The sequence below is a fragment of the Symphalangus syndactylus genome, chromosome 12 (assembly GCF_028878055.3).
Source record: "Symphalangus syndactylus isolate Jambi chromosome 12, NHGRI_mSymSyn1-v2.1_pri, whole genome shotgun sequence".
Classification (NCBI taxonomy): domain Eukaryota; kingdom Metazoa; phylum Chordata; class Mammalia; order Primates; family Hylobatidae; genus Symphalangus; species Symphalangus syndactylus.
The window spans coordinates 71,670,031-71,687,135 of NC_072441.2; the positions used below are offsets into that span (position 1 = coordinate 71,670,031).

Consider the following 17,105-nt stretch of genomic DNA (forward strand, 5'->3'; position numbering starts at 1 on the left):
AAACAAGCACTATTCTTAAGAATAAGGGGTAAGGGTTTTACTCTCAGATTTGCTTCTCTTACGGAGTGATATCGTACAAGCTAATTGGATTCTCTCAGCCTCACTTTCCTCATGTGTAAAATGACAATTCCCTAATTCATAGGGGGTTGGTGAGACTAAACTGAAATGAATGCAAGAAAGCACTTATTAAGAATATAATTCAGGGACTTGGGCTCTTGTACAATAAATAAATCAAGTCAAAATAACGCAACCTCCTTAGAAGATCATATCCCATATCTCTGAATTAAAAAACAAATTATTGCTGGAACAGTTGGTGTTATCTCTTGGAAAACAAGTTAAGCAGCTTAAATATATTAAATCAGGCACCGTCTCAGTGACAAACAAACTATAAGAATAGACTTGTTTTTATGAGATCTGAATACAAATTGGCATCTGATCAAATGGCATCTCAAGGATTATACATCTAAGACCTCTATATATTGCTTTATAAAAGGGTTGAAGTAGATAAAGTGTGCATCTGTTACAGTAAGTACTCCACAGAGAAGCACAAATGATACTCCCTTTCCCAAATTACTCCTTACTTCAATCACATTTGTGCAGGCCAAAGAGTGTGCCTCAATAATTGGGGATTCAGACAGCTATGCCTTCTTATTTTATTTTTTGTTGTTGTTTACAGCATTTTGTTGATGGGATTTGGAACACTGTCATATTTCAAAGCTACAAAGCAATATTCATCAAATAAAACCAATAATCAGCTATACCAAATTAAATGTTCCAAAACTGTAACTTTTTCTTGTTAGGAAAGCTGCCGTTATCAGAATGCATGGAGTGCAAGGCACAAAAGCCTTGCTGTGATTCGTTGAAACTTCCTATAGAAAACCCACCAATTTCTTCACCTCCTGGCACACAGTGTATGCTAATTCTTTGGCTTTTGCTGATCCAGTTTGTAAAACCTTCTCTAAATGGTCCTTGTCCAGCTTCAGTTTTTCAATTTCACGCTTAATTGGGGCAAACTTCTCAATCACAGCATCTGCCACGGCCAGCTTATAGTGAGCAGTGTCCATGCCTGCGCTGCGGCGCACCACTTCCTCCACAGAGAGCCCCGTCACCGCGGCGTGCACTGCCACTATGTTGGACACGCCAGCGCGGCCAGCCGGGTCATAGGTGACCTCCGAGGTGAAGTCAGTCACAGCCTTGCGGAATTTCTGCACTATCTCCTCTGGGCTGTCTGTTATTCGGACGGTGGCCAGTTTGTCAGGGTCTGATTTCGACATTTTGGCAGAAGGATCACGGAGGGATTTTACCTTCTTCATGGATGCTAGGTTAATAACACCAACACACACATACCCAAAACAAAAACAAAACAAACAGATCACCAAGATGTATACACAGACAGTTCCCAACTTGCAATGGTTTGAATTATGATTTGTCAACTTTACAGTGGTGCAAATGTGATATCCATTCAGTAGAAACTGTACTTGAAATACCCACACAACCATTCTGTTTTTCACTTTCAGTATAGTATTCAATAAATTACATGAGATATTCAATACTTTATTATAAAATAGGCTTTGTGTTAGATGATTCTGCTCAATTATAGACTAATGTAAGTGTTCTGAGCACACTGAAGGTGGGCTAGGCTAAACCGTGATGTTCAGTAGGTTATGTGTGTTAAATGCATTTTTGATTAACAGTGTTTCCAGCTTACAATGGCTTTATCAGGATGTAACCCAATTATAAGTCAAGAGGCATCTGTTTATACTTTGTAAATTATATACCACTTTATAAATATTATTTTAAATTTTTGGTCTCTTCCATACTTTTAAAATGTTTTTAGTTATCCTTTTCAATAATCCAACATCTTTTTCAGTAATCCAGCGTAGTCTACTTTCTAGTCCTACACTAGAGAAAACAATGAGGACTCTAGTTACAGATCCTGAAGCCTGTCTACAAGAAAGCTGAGGTTAGTCCCAAGAAAGTTCCAAGCCTGTCTATTGTCCAGTCCTCTCGTTAGAATATACCCTGATGTAACAATTATAAGTTTCTTACTTACTGAGAATGGACTCGGGCACTGGAAAGAACTCCCCATACTTCTTGTTGAAACCTTGTGCTAGATCCTGAACTAGTTCCATGTGCTGGACCTGATCCTCCCCAATAGGAACGTGTGTGGACCTTTAATAAAAGACAGACAGAAAAACAACAGCAAGGCTCTTTCTTAGAGACAGAAATGATATTGCAAGCAGCTGCATTTCCTGTGAATATTTCACTGTTGGTATTCAACAAATGTTCACCAACTATAGAGGGAATATTTAGACCTAAGTCTTTATAGATCAGACAAAAGCCAAAGAGATGTTTCTCTACTCTAGTTGTGTTTTTTTCCACAGCAGAGGAATACAGCCATCAACACCAGCATGACAGGATCTTGCTGGGAAGGGGGAATGGGATTTTAAATAGCATATGCTCTAGGCACAATTGTGTTTTAAAACTACTCCTCATTCCCTCACCCAGTCAGCACATATTATCCCAGCCCTGACCAGATGCTTTTTACCTCAGAACTACAGCTCACACTTGAAAGGCACCCCACCCCACTCTTCAAATCAAAGGCAGCAGAAAGTTCTTCAGGCAAGAGTTTTTCCTCCCTGTCACATAGGGAGTAATTCAATATTCTTTCGGAGTAAGCTTCATTTTCAAGTACATTGCAATCACAGGACAATTAATCTGTTGCAGAGAACTTAAAATCTACAAGTACAGTGTAGATGGCTATCAAAAACTATGTGGGATGAAAAAAGCAAGTTGGAGAAAACATGAAATACACTGACATTTATGTAAATTTTACAAGTGCCTATGGAAATATATCTGTAATAATAAGCATAAAAACATACTGGAAGCTCCTCCCCAAATTTGTAATTGTAGCTGCTTCTAGAGAAGGTGGGAAGGAAATAGATCTGAAGAAAAGAACAAAGGAGACTAGAATTTTATCCGTAATATTTCATATTATTAAGAAATGAAGATGTGAAACCAAAAATATCAGAATATAGGAAATGACTTTATCATGACTTTAATCCCATATGTAAAGTTTGCAGTGTCAGATCATCACATAGTACATCAAATAAGGGAAGAATGAACCATTATAGAGAAGTCTTGATGACGAAAATTTTATACTGAAGCATTATGGTGGGATTAAAAAACAGGCAATTTTATATATGCAATGCTTGGCTGGGAGTTTATACCTGATAATACAAGTAATACAGTGCTCTAAGGTTTTTTTAACCAAAGAAACAATATTGCTCCTGTGAAAAAAGCAGCGAGGCATCATACACAAGTTTCTTACCCTTTCTAAGCCTTCGTTTCCTCTGTAAAGTGAGGGTCATCATGGAGCTTACCTCATATAGCTCTTTCATGGATAACATGTATACTACTTGATAGTAAGAGCTCAATAAATGGTTGCTATTGATACAATATATATCTATATATATTCATTAATATCTGACATGATGAAGGACAAAATGGTAAAATAAAGATACTATAAAGAACCTCGATGAGGGGTACACTGACTTTTTTCACACCGGATCATTTTCCTTTTTCAGAGCTGACATACCACAAATAGGAACGCATAATCCCAGAGATAGTCACAGACCTGGGCAGTGATCTGATATGTGTAGAAAACTTACTTGAAACTGACAGTTCACTTATCTGATCAGGTTATCCCAAAATATAAATGGTATGTTACAGGAATTCTGAGAGCTCTTTTAATTTAAGGAAAACAAGAACAAAACAATTAATGGAAAGGCAAAATGTAAGGACCATGACAGCAGACCCAGAAGTGGTTTCTCTTCTTCTAAGGTCAATAAGTGAATGTTGGCCAGGTGCATTGGCTCACGCTTGTAATCCAGCACTTTGGGAGGCCAAGGTGGGTGGGTTACTTGAGGTCAGGAGTTCGAGACCAGCCTGACGAACAAGGCGAAACCCGGTCCCTATTAAAAATACATAATTAGCTGGGCGTGGTGGTGCATGCCTGTAATCCCAGGTACTTGGGAGGCTGAGGCAGAAGAATCGCTTGAACCTGGAGGTGGAGGTTGCGGTGAGCCAAGATTGTGCCATTGCACTCCAGCCTGGGAAACAAGAGTGAAACTCTGTCTCAAAAAATAAAAATAAAAATAAATAAGTGAATGTGGGAAATTCTACAGAATAACTATTAGGGCCATAGCCATTGCTCTCTTCCACGCAGCCTGGAGTAGAAAGCCACTGGATCAGTGAGTGGCAAAAACAAAAATATTCCTTTTTATGTTTTCCTCAGCACTCATAGTCCTACATACTCCTCTCTGGGATGTACATGCAGACACCCCACCTTTGTAACTTTCTCTTCTTTGAGTGGACTTCGCTACACCTGTCTTGTAATTATAGTGAGGCTGACATGCAGAGGTCACCTTGACGCCCCCAAGCCAAATTAGCCAACAGAGCAGGTTAGAAAGCAATTACAGTAGCCCATAGGAAATCACAATGGACTGCAACTAACACAGAAAAAACAATTACCATAATCAATACACTTTAAGCACATCAAAATGAATATTTCCACATGTCAAAATGGTTCCAGATTCACAAAGCAACCAAACTAAACAGAAAACACATTTAGTTTTCATAATGACTCTGCATGCATCTTTGCCTGATGTCAGATCCTTGCCTCTTTTCTAACAATTCTGTGGGGTTTTGCTTTTTTAAAAAAAAGGATTTAAAAAATTTTAATCTTTTTCATCTGCCCCATTGCTCCACTTTGCTTTTTCATCTGATTTTAGTGTGTTTGTTTCTAGCCTTCCCTCCCTGTTCTCCTGCTGCTCCTTTCACCTCCTATAATTTATCTTAGCATTTACTTCTCATCCATTGAGTTTGCACTTTACATTAATTCATCTTGTCTTTGATTCTACTCACTTATGTGCCTTATTCTCTTCATATTTTCAGCCTTTCTCCTCAGTCTTTCTTTCACTTCAAATAATTTAGTGCTGTTCTTTAAAAATTTATACCCTGCATAATGATATTCCTTTTAATGTGTCTTCTCTTTTTTTCTGTTTTCCTTTTTTTTAAGTTACTCTGACTGTGCTTTCTTAGACACAATATAAAACAAAAGCCTTTAATAATTTTGATTGTTATAACTTCTGTCACATAATAATGCCTCTGATCTTCTCCTTTGGTGACTAAACCATTTTTCTTTTGCTTAGTTCCTTTTTGCATCTATGATACTTAAGATCACCCCACCCTTCTGGCAGAATTAGTGTCCAGATGAATAATCGTTGCCTACATATATCTGCTCAGAGAGATTTGTTCTCTTATTATTTCTTTTTCTACTTTTTTGGCTGTGTTTGTAAGTTTTCAGTGCTGCTGCCTTTAACCAGCCCAGCTGGGACAGGAGTTTGGTGGCGTTTTCTTGTCATAAAGGATTAATTCCTCATCACTAGTTGCTTGTCGGATATGCAATAATGACTCTCTAATTCAGCAATTACTTATTGAAGACCCACGACATGAAAGACCTGGTGCTGGGTACTGTGAAAGATATAATGAAGGGTTTACTTTCTAAAGATTTAAGGCCTCCAGGAGGACAGATAATACCCAGTGACGCTCTAAATTCTGGCTAGTCCTCCTTCAGCGCTTCCTATCTCAGTGAATGGCAATGCTATCAATCCAGTTGGGTAAGTCAGAAATATCGGGTCATCCCTGACACCTCCCTCTCATACACATCCAGTCCTATCAGTTTTACTTCCTAAATGTTTCTTATATTTGTCTACTTTTCTGCATCTTCACTGCCACCATCATGGCCCACATTAGACTAGTGAAATGGCCTCTAAATAGATTGTCCCAGATATTCTTGTCTTCCTAAAACTCATTCTCTGTATTCTAATCAATTCTCTTTTAAGAGTATAAGTCATATCAAATTCGCTGTATCCTTAAAATGTACAAATAGCTTCCTGTTACTTTTTAGAGAGTGTACTGGATTATCTGCTGACATCTCAGCACCATTCTCTCCTTTCTATGCTACCTCTTGATTTTCAGGGGCTGCAGCCTGGAAACTACATTTTTCATACTGCCTTTCAGTAGGGTTCTGGTTTGGTGTAGGCATTTGCCTAATAGAGGTAAAGTGGAAAGAGAAAGATAAAAAATTATTGCTTAGGTAGAGTGGGTGAATACATGGATATGAGCAGACTGCAGAAATGAGTAGCTTCCTGCATCTCGGAAAAATCCAGGCTTGACTGGCCTCACAAAGAATGAAGCACTTCAAGAACTGGAAGTCTCTGAAGCAGCTATAGGAAATCTAGCATTCTTGGAAAAAGCTCTCAAATGCTGTTTTATGACAGTCTCAAAACAAAAGAGAAATAATAATAATAATACAAAGCTCTCAAAAAGCTTATTTTCAATGGTCCTCAATGGCAGTAGCCTGATTCTTAGACATTATGATGACACTTCTTCTCTGACTCTAGCAGTCTGAAGTTTCTGAGCAATCATTTTACTCTCTATACTTTCTGGGTTTTGGTTTGGTTTGGTTTCTGCCTGCAGTTTCTTGAGGCCGCTGTTGTCTCATTTTTCTATATCATTTTTGCTTTTGTTTTCAGTCTTCTTCTTTTTTTTTTTTTTTTTTTTTTTGAGATAGAGTCTCGCTCTGTCACCCAGGCTAGAGTGCAGTGGTGTGCTCTCAGCTCACTGCGGCCTCCTCCTTCCAGGTTCAAGCAATTCTTGTGCCTCAGTCTCCCGAGTAGCTGGGGCTACAGGCACACACCACCATGCCCAGCTAATTTTTTGTATTTTAAGTAGAGACAAGGTTTCACCATTTTGGCCAGGCTGGTCTGGAACTCCTGAGCTCAGGTAATCTGCCTGCCTCAGCCTCCCAAAGTGCTGGGATTACAGGCGTGAGCCACTGCTCCCGTCAGTTTCCAGTCTTCTTATCCTCTTCCCAAATTTTTCAAATTCTTGAGAAAGATAATCTGATTAGCCCAGATACTCACTTTCATCTCTATCTGAATGAATTTAGTGGAATCTCTCTGAAACTTCATTTCCCCATCTGTAAAATGGGGATAATGCCACCCACTTATTTTATAGCCCTATTGTGAGAACTGAATAGATAATGAGTGTGTAGCCATCAGTAGATGCCTGGCAAACAATGCTCAACACATGTCAAGTCCTTCCTCTCCTTTCCCTCAAGGCCAGGTATAGTGCTTTTCTCAGGATCAGTGGCATTGTAGGTACTTAGCAACTATTTATTGTTGTTTAATAAAAATTATATATGTATGTGTGTGCCTTTATGTGTATGTGTGTGTATATACATATATATATACACACACATATATATATAACACATATACATACACATAAACAGAGAGAGACAGAGAGAGAAAGAGAGAGAGAGAGACATATACACAGAGAGAGAAAGGGGAGAAATAAATATTTACTTAATACATAGTCAGCTATTTGAAATTAGGCATTTGGAAAAATAATACAGATGCAAAATAAAAACTATGAACACTTGCTATTTTTGAGCATTGGAATATTTTGTCTGTATTCAAATTTCTTGTACTTATCATACTCTCAAGCTAAAGATGGTCTCAACTGTCCATTCCTGGGTTCCTTACCAAGTTCTGCCAAAATAGTTACATAAATCTTTTATAAACTTATCTGAAAGGCTCCTCTTCCATTCCTTTCTATTATGTTTGTTTTCTGACCCACCATGCCACGCATTCTAATGATGATTTTGATAAAAGAAAACACTAATATTTAGCTTGCGTCAAAATTTTATGAAGAGGTCACACGTAGATTTGCTGATAGGAAAAAAAACCACAGATATTTTATCCACCCTTCAATCTACCATTCTGCCTATTACATTTATAATACAAATATTCATAGACATTCTGGCAATGACCTTTTTCAAAATCCAGAAATGTCTGGAACAAAGCAAAACAAAAACAAATAAAAATACCCTCAAGTGCTTCATCTCTGTTATAGGGAAAACAATGATATAGCCTAAAAATCCAACCTGAGTTTGAATCCTGACTCTGCTACTTATTATTGAGCAATTAGGAACTTCTAAACTTGAGAGAAAACATAATGAGACAAATACAAAATGTACATTAGCAGAAAAAGTGCTGTAGACCCATAGTCTTGCCCAGATGTTCCAAAGTCAACTGACTGGCTACTTAGCTTCAGGCAAGTTGTTAAACCACACTGGACTGCAGCTGTAAAGCAATGGAATTAAAGAAGAGGCTCCAAAGCTCCTTCCCATCCTTTGCTTCACGGTATCATTAAGAGTGTAGTCCTTCTTGTTAAAGTTTATGCTTTTCCATAGCCCTAAACTCAGAGGACTCTTCCATTACAGCTCTTGAACTATTAAGGAAACCTACCACGCTCATGTGTTTTCTTATTCTAGTGCTGACAATTCTCAGGTTGTTTTTTGTTTTTGTTTTTCGAGCCAAGGTTTCACTATTTTGCCCAGGCTGGGCTCAAGTGATCCTCCCGCCTCAGCCTTCCAAGTAGTTGGAACTTCAGGCATGCAACATCACACCTGGCTAGCCTTTGGTTCTATAAAGAAGTAGGCCTTGAAACAAAATTAGACAACATTGTAATTATCAAAGACATAGTCATCATTAGTCATAACCAAGTAACAGCTCCTAGTCACAGTACTGCCTGGCCTATATTTCATTTTAATCCTTTAATAATCTTGTGCTTAATAATTATTCCCATTTTACAGGTGAGAAGGTCAAGTTTCTTCACAGAACCTTTTCAAGCAAATATCCTACCTCTCTAGAAAACGTATTACTAAGACTTTCATTATACTTTCATTTGTTACTTGTTGGAGAATATTGTTCTAGTCTTTTAAATAAGTCAAAAGCTACTTATTACAAATAATAAATGTTATCAAGAGTCCAGCATACAAGTTAATACAACAAACAGACAAATAATCCTTGCAAGTTTTCATCAGAATTGAAGATAGGCTGCATGTACTCATGGACATTCCCTGTTTATAGAGCTAAGCAGCTGCTCTTTTGGCTGTTTCCATCATAATTGCACAAGGGCTCTGGAGTCAGGCCACGAGGTACAGATACTGTCATTTTCATGCTATTATCAGACTTCCATGCAAAGAATTGCAGTTCACAGCTTTAGGGGGAAGGGATGCAAAAACACTGGTGAAGTGTCTTCTTTTCCCAGAAGCTTTCACAGTAGCATGACCCGAAGCACATGCCAATTGGGAGGCTTTATCTCTAGAAGGCCAAATGGGGGTCAAGGGAGGCTGATGAGGGGTTAGCACGGAAGAATTGAGAGTGGGATAAAATCAGAAGCCCTCGCCAGTAGTACAGCGAGTGTAGGGATCAGCATCCTCAGGTGTATATTTTTGAGGACTTTAAGTGGCAGCAGTAGCTGACTGGATGGATTATGGGTCCAGGAAAATTACAGGTACCCTACATCATATTTTAAAAACTTGCTCTCAACCTGTAGGTCTAATACAGTAGTTATTTAAATTTAGTTAAAATTAAATAGAATTTAAAGTTCAGTTCCTCTGTGGCACTAGCAACACTTCAGGTGCTCAATAGCCACACATGTGGCTACTGGCTACAGGATCTAGCACAGACATGGAACATTTCCATAAACACAGAGAGTTCTATTGGACAGCATTCTTTAGAGTCTAGAACATATAAAAAATCAACATTTAAAATGCTTGAAGTTTAATCATTACTGGGGAAATATATATAGCTACTGGTTATGAGCACAGACTCTGTATCCAAACTTCCTAGACTCAAATCCTGGCTCCAAGCCTTGCTAATTACATGACTTTGGGCATGCTATTAACCACTCTGTCCCTCAATTTCTCCATCTGTAAAATCGGGACAATAAGAGTGCAAATTTTAGAAGGTTGTTGTAAGGGTTGATGTATGTAAAGTACTTACAGCGGTTTCCAACATATTGTAAGTGCTATTCAAATGTTAGCTCTTACTATTATTAGTTTCTCACACAAACATACTTCTATAATGTAGGACCTATTTCTGGGGAATAGATATAAACTGATTTGGATGTCTGACCCTTTCTGCACTTCCCCTTGCCCATGAACCAAGTCTGTATTGAATAGGTTAAAACACTCTCTTGCCACCATGAGTATGTATAAGACCGGGGTGAACTCTCACTTGTACAACAGAATGTCGGCTGCCTGGAGTACTGGGTACGTGAGCAGGCCCACCGTGCCATCGTGCTTCTGCTTGGTAGTCTTTGCCTGTGAGAGGTGAAAAGAGAGGAGGGGAAGAAATCTGAAATCTGACTTGAACCTAATTATACTGCTAAATTAAGAAAATTTTAAAACAAGCAAATTGTAATCTGAAGCCACCTGTAATAACATTATACGTTGGTTCCTCTTTAGCAACTCTAGCCATCTTCTGGCTGGCTTGTCTTCATGCTCCAGGCTGAGGCAGGAATAAGGTGAGTGCATTTCATCACTGCCCCTTTAAGGGATCCTGCACTGCTACTATTTCTTATTTATTTTATTAAAGTAAGGATACAGGCATTTATTGGTTCCAAATCGGATAAATTCCAGATTTCACAGAAAGGTCACAAATTATCATGAAATTAAATCTCTACAAATTAACATGAGTTAATATCAAAAGCCCTATTGTTTATACGTGGAGATTTCCCAAAAAGTCTCACAGCATGCTACTGAGAAAACTGGAATGTTCCCTTAAAATCACATTTAAATAACAAAAAACAAAAAAGTCATGGCATTTAAAAAATAAAAGTAAGTGAGAGAAATATTCATCTAACCAATCCTAATGACCTGTCTTGATCCTTAGGTGATTAAGCATGCTGAAGCAGTGAGGGTCAAGTGACCCAATGAACAGTACAGGTTGTATAGACCAAAACAGTTCCTTAATGGAGAAGTTGATGGAAACAGCTGAGATGATGTTAGAAACATTTAATAACTGGGGGGCAATAGATGCTGATTATAAACTACTACTGTGTACTCACTAAACATGATCCTAATGATGCTAACTCCCTTGTTGCGGCTGCACATTGCTGACATGTCGTTTGGTTCTCTGAGTAGAGCTACTTATTAGATGGGAATATGCTGTGCAGTTTCAAGGCCTAAGGTATAGCATCTCTTGTAAAATAAATGGATACTTTGGTGTGTAGACAAATCTTACTCATTTAGTTAATCTGAATCATTTCCCTCAAATCTGATTATTTCCAAATGAACTGGGCAACTAAATTTATAAACTTGTTTTATTCCAGGGACCAAGCTCATAAGCTTACAAACTTGGGGTACCCCTACCAATGTGCAGACATACTTTTTAAGGCTCAGTTTGAAAATACAACTGCTTCTCTCCTTAGCCATGTTAATGTTGGTGTTTCATAATTTAGTTACAAACTTAACTTTTCTGCATATACTTCAAGTGGTTTCTGGCTTATAGCAACCAATGCTCTAGGCCATTCAAAGGAAATTTGAATGTTTGAACATACAATTTCTTCACTACATCCCCTAATTACAAAGTTCATGATAAAGGCTAGTTCACAATTATCACCAGGTAAAGATAATGAAAGTTTAATTTGGAAACGTGCAAACTGGAAAAGAACCCAATTTTTAAAAGTTGCCATCACATTCAATTTATAGCCTTTTCATATTAGCATAATGGACCTCGAAATTACAAGGGAGAGGGAAAATGTGGAGAGCATTAATATTTATTGAGTGCCTATTATGTGCTCCAGATGTTTTACATATATGTTACTCATTAATCCTCTAAATAACCCTGACCTCAGCAACCCTCACCCCACCCTTCTGTGCCACTATTCCACCTTTTGCTGTCCCAATGGAAACCAGGCTAGATGCCCTTATCAGATCCTCCTATAGCACTGGAATCCTGCACTCAGAGCACTTCTTACACTTTCTTATTACTTGTTTAATTGTCTTTTCCCAAACAGACTATAAGTCTCATGAAAGGGGCTACTTCTTATTGACTGCTATATCTCTAGCATCTATTATGACATAAGACTCACAGAAGATATCACTAGCATTTAATTAGTATTAATGAAGGAATGACCACAGAAGACAGTAACATACCTGAGGATAAGACTGGGATTTGAAATTCATGTTTTTCCTACAAACAAGCAATTATATACTAATGGAAAGGCTTTTCCAGAATATCAGTACATGCACTAGTAATGTGCTAGCAGGAGATCTTTAGATACTGTTTTAAAGTGGGAATAGTTCCTATTAGATTAGTATTCAGTTCCTATAAAAAGGATTTCAACATTACATTTAATGATAGAATACTATGGTATAATGGGAAAGTATTGCCTAAAACCAAAATATGGCAGATAACATTATGAAACTTTGTTTCTAATTTGTGGCAAGTGATGAATCTGCAGCATTACTAGTACCCTCTTATGTATTAAGTGTCTCACTCCACTCAGGCTGCTATAACAAAATACCCAACTAGGTGGCTTATAAACAACAGAAATGTATTTCTCATAGTTCTGGAGGCTGGGAAGTCCAAGATTAAGGCAAAGTCAGTGCCTGGTGAGGAACCTTGTTCATGGACAGTGACTTCTAGCTCTGTCCACAGATGATGGCAGGAGCAAGCGGTCTCTCTAGGGCCTCTTTAACAAGAGCACTAATCTCACTCATGAGGGTCCCACCCTCAAGATCTAATCACCTCACAAAGGCCCTACCTCCTAATACCATCATCTTGGGAGTTAGGTTTCAACATACAAATTTTGAGGGGACACATTCAGACCATAGCATTTAGGCACTGTCACTTTAAAGCTTTACCTGTTTCTTTCTGTAGCATGTGTGAAGGATTCTAAAGATCAGCTTTTGAGGAAACCAATGGCCCTGAAAATACCTCAAAAGAAGCTTGAAATTCAAATTAGTGTTGACGTAGTTGGGGGCTACCTACCCTGGGGTTATCCAATTGCAAAAATAAATGGAAGTAAAGTACTATGAATTATCCAATTTATCTTTCTTGGTTGAACGTCTTAGAAAAAGTATAGCCCTAATTATTCTGTGGGTTTGAACTGTTGCCTGGACTCAACTTGTTTAAATGTTAAATAAAATATGTTGTCTCTTCTCTCCACAATGAAAACATTCTTTCCTTACTGCCAGTTAATTCCAGTGGAAATGGAAGGCAACCTCAGAGTCTAGTAATCTAGAATCTGTGATTGTTTATTAACTATAATGTGGTTGTTCAAAGTCATTACCAAGTGTATCCAAAGGTAACTCTGATTCAACTGTACACAGATAAAAGCAATTAACATAATTTTTAAGTCAGGAGGAATCTTGGAAAATCCTTTTATTTTCCTTTTAATACCCTGAAGCAGGGACGTTAAAGATGATGTTCCAACCATTAGTGAGTAGCAGACCAGGGAGGAGAGTAAACTCAGGATTCCCAGAGCCTAACACAAAAATAAACAGGAAGGGAAAAATAGCTTCTTGTCTGTTTATTAATCAGATTACTGGCATTTACCTTCCACTGATGTAAATGTTGTAATCGAGGTAGTCTGACCATGCAGGAAAGGATCCAACTTAATTGTGTGTGTTCAGACACCTAAAGAAATAAAATAGAACATTAGTAAAGGTGGCCAGTGTTTTCTTGCATATAAGAAGAACTAAATAGTAAGTATTACCCTAAATGTCTGAAAATACCCCAAATCAAGGTTATTATAAGAACAGGTGAAGGGGGCTTAGTTCTGATTCATGAAGCATAGACTCTTAGGTGAAGAAAAATATCATACAAGCTAACTGATTTGGTTATTAATCTAGTGTTTAAGTCTACTCCACAATACCCCACCAGATTCTGCTTCAACATCTTCAATGAGAAAGTTTCATGATGTCCTGAGGCATCTGTTCTATCTGTAAAAAGCCAAGCTTATTAAGAAGGCACACACACACACTCTCTCTATCACACACTCACATACTCACACACTGGTTCCAAGCCTCTCTAAATAACTTCTAATACATCAAAGCAGCTATAGTACCTTACATATAAGTGGTGGAAAAAGGTACTGGACTTAACATTAAAGATTGAATTCTTTAGATCTAGGGTAACTTGAAAGTTGGAGATCACCTTATCATTCCATCACCCCAAAAGGTATTTTTATAGTTTCTACTTCCTCCTCTCCCTCCTCTTTTTCATCTTTCTCTTCCTCCTTTTCTTTTTTTTTCTAAAGAAGAAGTCTAATCAGCAAGAAAATATAAACTTTCCCCAATTTTTTTTTTTTTTTTTTGAGACAGAGTCTCACTCTGTCACCCAGGCTGCAGTGCAGTGGTGTGATCTTGGCTCACAGCAACCTCCGCCTTCCGAGTTCAAGCAATTCTCTGCCTCAGCCTCCTGAGTAGCTGGGATTACAGGCACCCGTCACCACATCTGGCTAATTTTTTTTTTTTTTTTTGTCTTTTTAGGAGAGACGGGGTTTCACCATCTTGACCAGGCTTGTCTTGAACTCCTGACCTTGTGATCCACCCACCTCAGCCTCCCAAAGTGCTGGGGTAACAGGCATGAGCCACTGTGCCCAGCTCCAAATTTGTTTTTGTTTCAACCAAATTTAATCAAGCTACCAAACCTGATGACCTAGAATTTAAGGCCTATGCATCCCGTTTCTGTACTCTGGGGATTACAAGCCCTTCATCAACTGTGGCTTTTTTTTTTTCGTCCACATGATTTCCTTAAAAAGCAGAGACTGTTGCCAACTCTGAAAAGTGGCCCCAAATGTGTTCTTTGTGGGTTTTGCAAAAAGAACATAAAGGAGTGGAGCTGAATCAGCCCAGGCCTGTTTTACTAACAAGGAATCGCCATCTGTTGTAAGATAGTTTCTCATTTTTTTCCTCAAGTTATAGAGAGGGAAGAGTTGTTTTTCACGTGTTTGACAAGGAATCACTTTTAAAGTTTTGCAAGTCCCTGGGCTGAATCTGTCATCTTTCTTCCAAGAGGCATTTGGGTTTCATTGAGGGCAGTGACACTGACACACTGTCCATGCAAATTGCTAACTGCTGCTGTAAACAAATAGCTATCAGACAAAAACAGAAACTAACCCTGGATGTAGGCAAGAGGACTAGAGTTGCTTCCAATCACCAAGGAAAATACATTCCCATTAGAAGTAATAAAACAAGAGCTGTTTTTCTGGCATGAAGAAGTAGCAGAGAATTTTTTTTTCTTCTTTACTGAATTGGGAGAAAAGAATGAAAACACAGATAATAACCATGGATATGTGGAAGGAGACAAGATGACGCCTCTTTAACCCTGATTCAAATGCTTAGCTTTGGTGATACGCAAAAAGCTACCACTATGTCTCCACGAAGCTGAGTATTTTCCTTGGAGTAGCTTTTTATTTGGACATATGGAATGAAACTTACTTAATATTCTGCAGAGATCTTCCTGGTGTTTCCAAAATAGTGAGCATAAAATTAATTCAAATTATCCTCATACAGAAAAAGTAGGTAAAAGGTCAATGGCAATTAATTTTTCACAATTCATTTTTAATAATTACATAAGAAGGGTAGGATACTTCAGGATTTGGTTGTCTTACTTCATTCATATTCATGACAATTGCTTGGAAAGGTTCAGATTTCCACTTGGGAGAAAAAGGAAAAATGGTATCTAAATATATTTTATCATTTATGCTGTGAAACCACAAACAAACTAGCTATATAACCTGATTAGCCACAGAAAAACAAAGGCATGGACAATAAAGTGGCCTATTGACCATCCATAAACAAGTCAGCAGTGATGAGTAGAAAAGAAAGAACTGAAGATTTCAGACTTCTAATTCTAAAAGGTGCATTCTTCAGTTGCAGCAGTTTTGCCTATCTTTTTCACAGCTGTAGAACGTAACTTGGTACATTGTATGTCCTGAGACATTGTATGTCTGAGGAAATATTTGTTGAACGTGTGGGCAATAGCAAAGGCTGTAAAAAGAATGGGACCATTAGGTTTGGCAACAGACTTGGTGATTGAGGCAAAAGCAGTTTCAGGGGAGTGATTGGGATGAAAGGTAAATTGCAGTGGGCTGACGAGTGAGACTAGAAGGCAGGATATAAAGGCAGATACGCAATAAGCACTGCAAAGTAGTTAAGAGCCCTGTCTTTGGAGTGAGGTTGCCTGGATCTGAATGCAAGTTCTGCCACTTAGTCGCTGAGTGACTCTGTGTAAGTGATTTAATCTCTTTGTGTCTCAGTTTTCTCCTCTATAAAATGAGGTTAACAATAATATTCACCTGATAGTATGTAAACAGAACCTAGCATATAGTAACCACTCAATAAATGGTGGCTTTTATTATAATTTTTAGAAATACTTCTGTTTCAATTTTTAAGATAATTGTACATTCACATACAGTTGTAAGAAATAATACAGAGTGATCCCATATGCCCTTAACCCAGTTTCCCTCAATGGCAACATCATGCATAACTACAGCTTAATATCACAATGATACAGAAGAGGGGAAAGGAAGGGTGTGGTCCCTTTAAATGATACCAAAGAGGGGCAAGGCATGGTCTATGGCAAGGGCTCCACCCCCGGACATGTGCTCATGGACCTAGATGAGGAGAAACATTTTTGTTTTCCTGCCCAAATGTTGCATTTTCCAAGATCACCCTGGTTGGCCACACCCTCATCCTGTGCCTATAAAAACCCCAAGACCTGGCCAGGCGCGGTGGCTTACGCCTGTAATCTCAGCACTTTGGGAGGCTGCGGTGGGCGGATCACCTGACATCAGGAGTTCAAGATCAGCCTGGCCAACATGGCGAAACCCCGTCTCTACTAAAAATACAAATATTAGCCGGGCATGATGGCGGGTGCCTGTAATCCCAGCTACTCGGGAGGCTGAGGCGGGGGAATCTCTTGAATCCGGGAGGCAAAGGCTGCAGTGAGCAGATATCACGGAGACCAAGCCATTGCACTCCAGCGTGGGCAACAGAGCGAGACTCTGTCCCAAAAATATAAAAAGTAAAAAATAAAATAAAATAAAAAAAATCCTGAGACCTTAGCAGGCAGACACACAGGCAGCTGGACGTCGAGGGGAGCACATCAGCGGAGGAACACATGAAACACGGGCGGCACACCAACGGGCCACTGACGGGCGGAATGACATGGGGT

General features: G+C 38.6%; 1 protein-coding gene across 6 annotated transcripts in view; it reads right to left on the minus strand.

The window, feature by feature from the left end:
- Positions 1–639: 639 nt before the first annotated feature.
- WARS2 (tryptophanyl tRNA synthetase 2, mitochondrial) overlaps positions 640–17,105 on the minus strand; it is a 116,222-nt gene continuing 99,756 nt past the window's right edge. For 4 of the 6 annotated variants that reach the window (XM_063624723.1, XM_063624720.1, XM_063624721.1 and 1 more), the window contains 4 exons: positions 13,482–13,562; positions 10,155–10,240; positions 2,054–2,172; positions 640–1,318 (listed from right to left, as the gene is read on the minus strand). In XM_063624723.1, the coding sequence (XP_063480793.1) occupies positions 870–1,318; positions 2,054–2,172; positions 10,155–10,240; positions 13,482–13,562 (735 nt within the window). In that variant the 3' untranslated portion in view covers positions 640–869. Of the gene's footprint in view, positions 1,348–2,053; positions 2,173–10,154; positions 10,241–13,481; positions 13,563–17,105 lie in introns of all 6 variants that reach the window. The other 2 variants (XM_063624724.1, XM_063624725.1) reach the window with 2 other exon arrangements.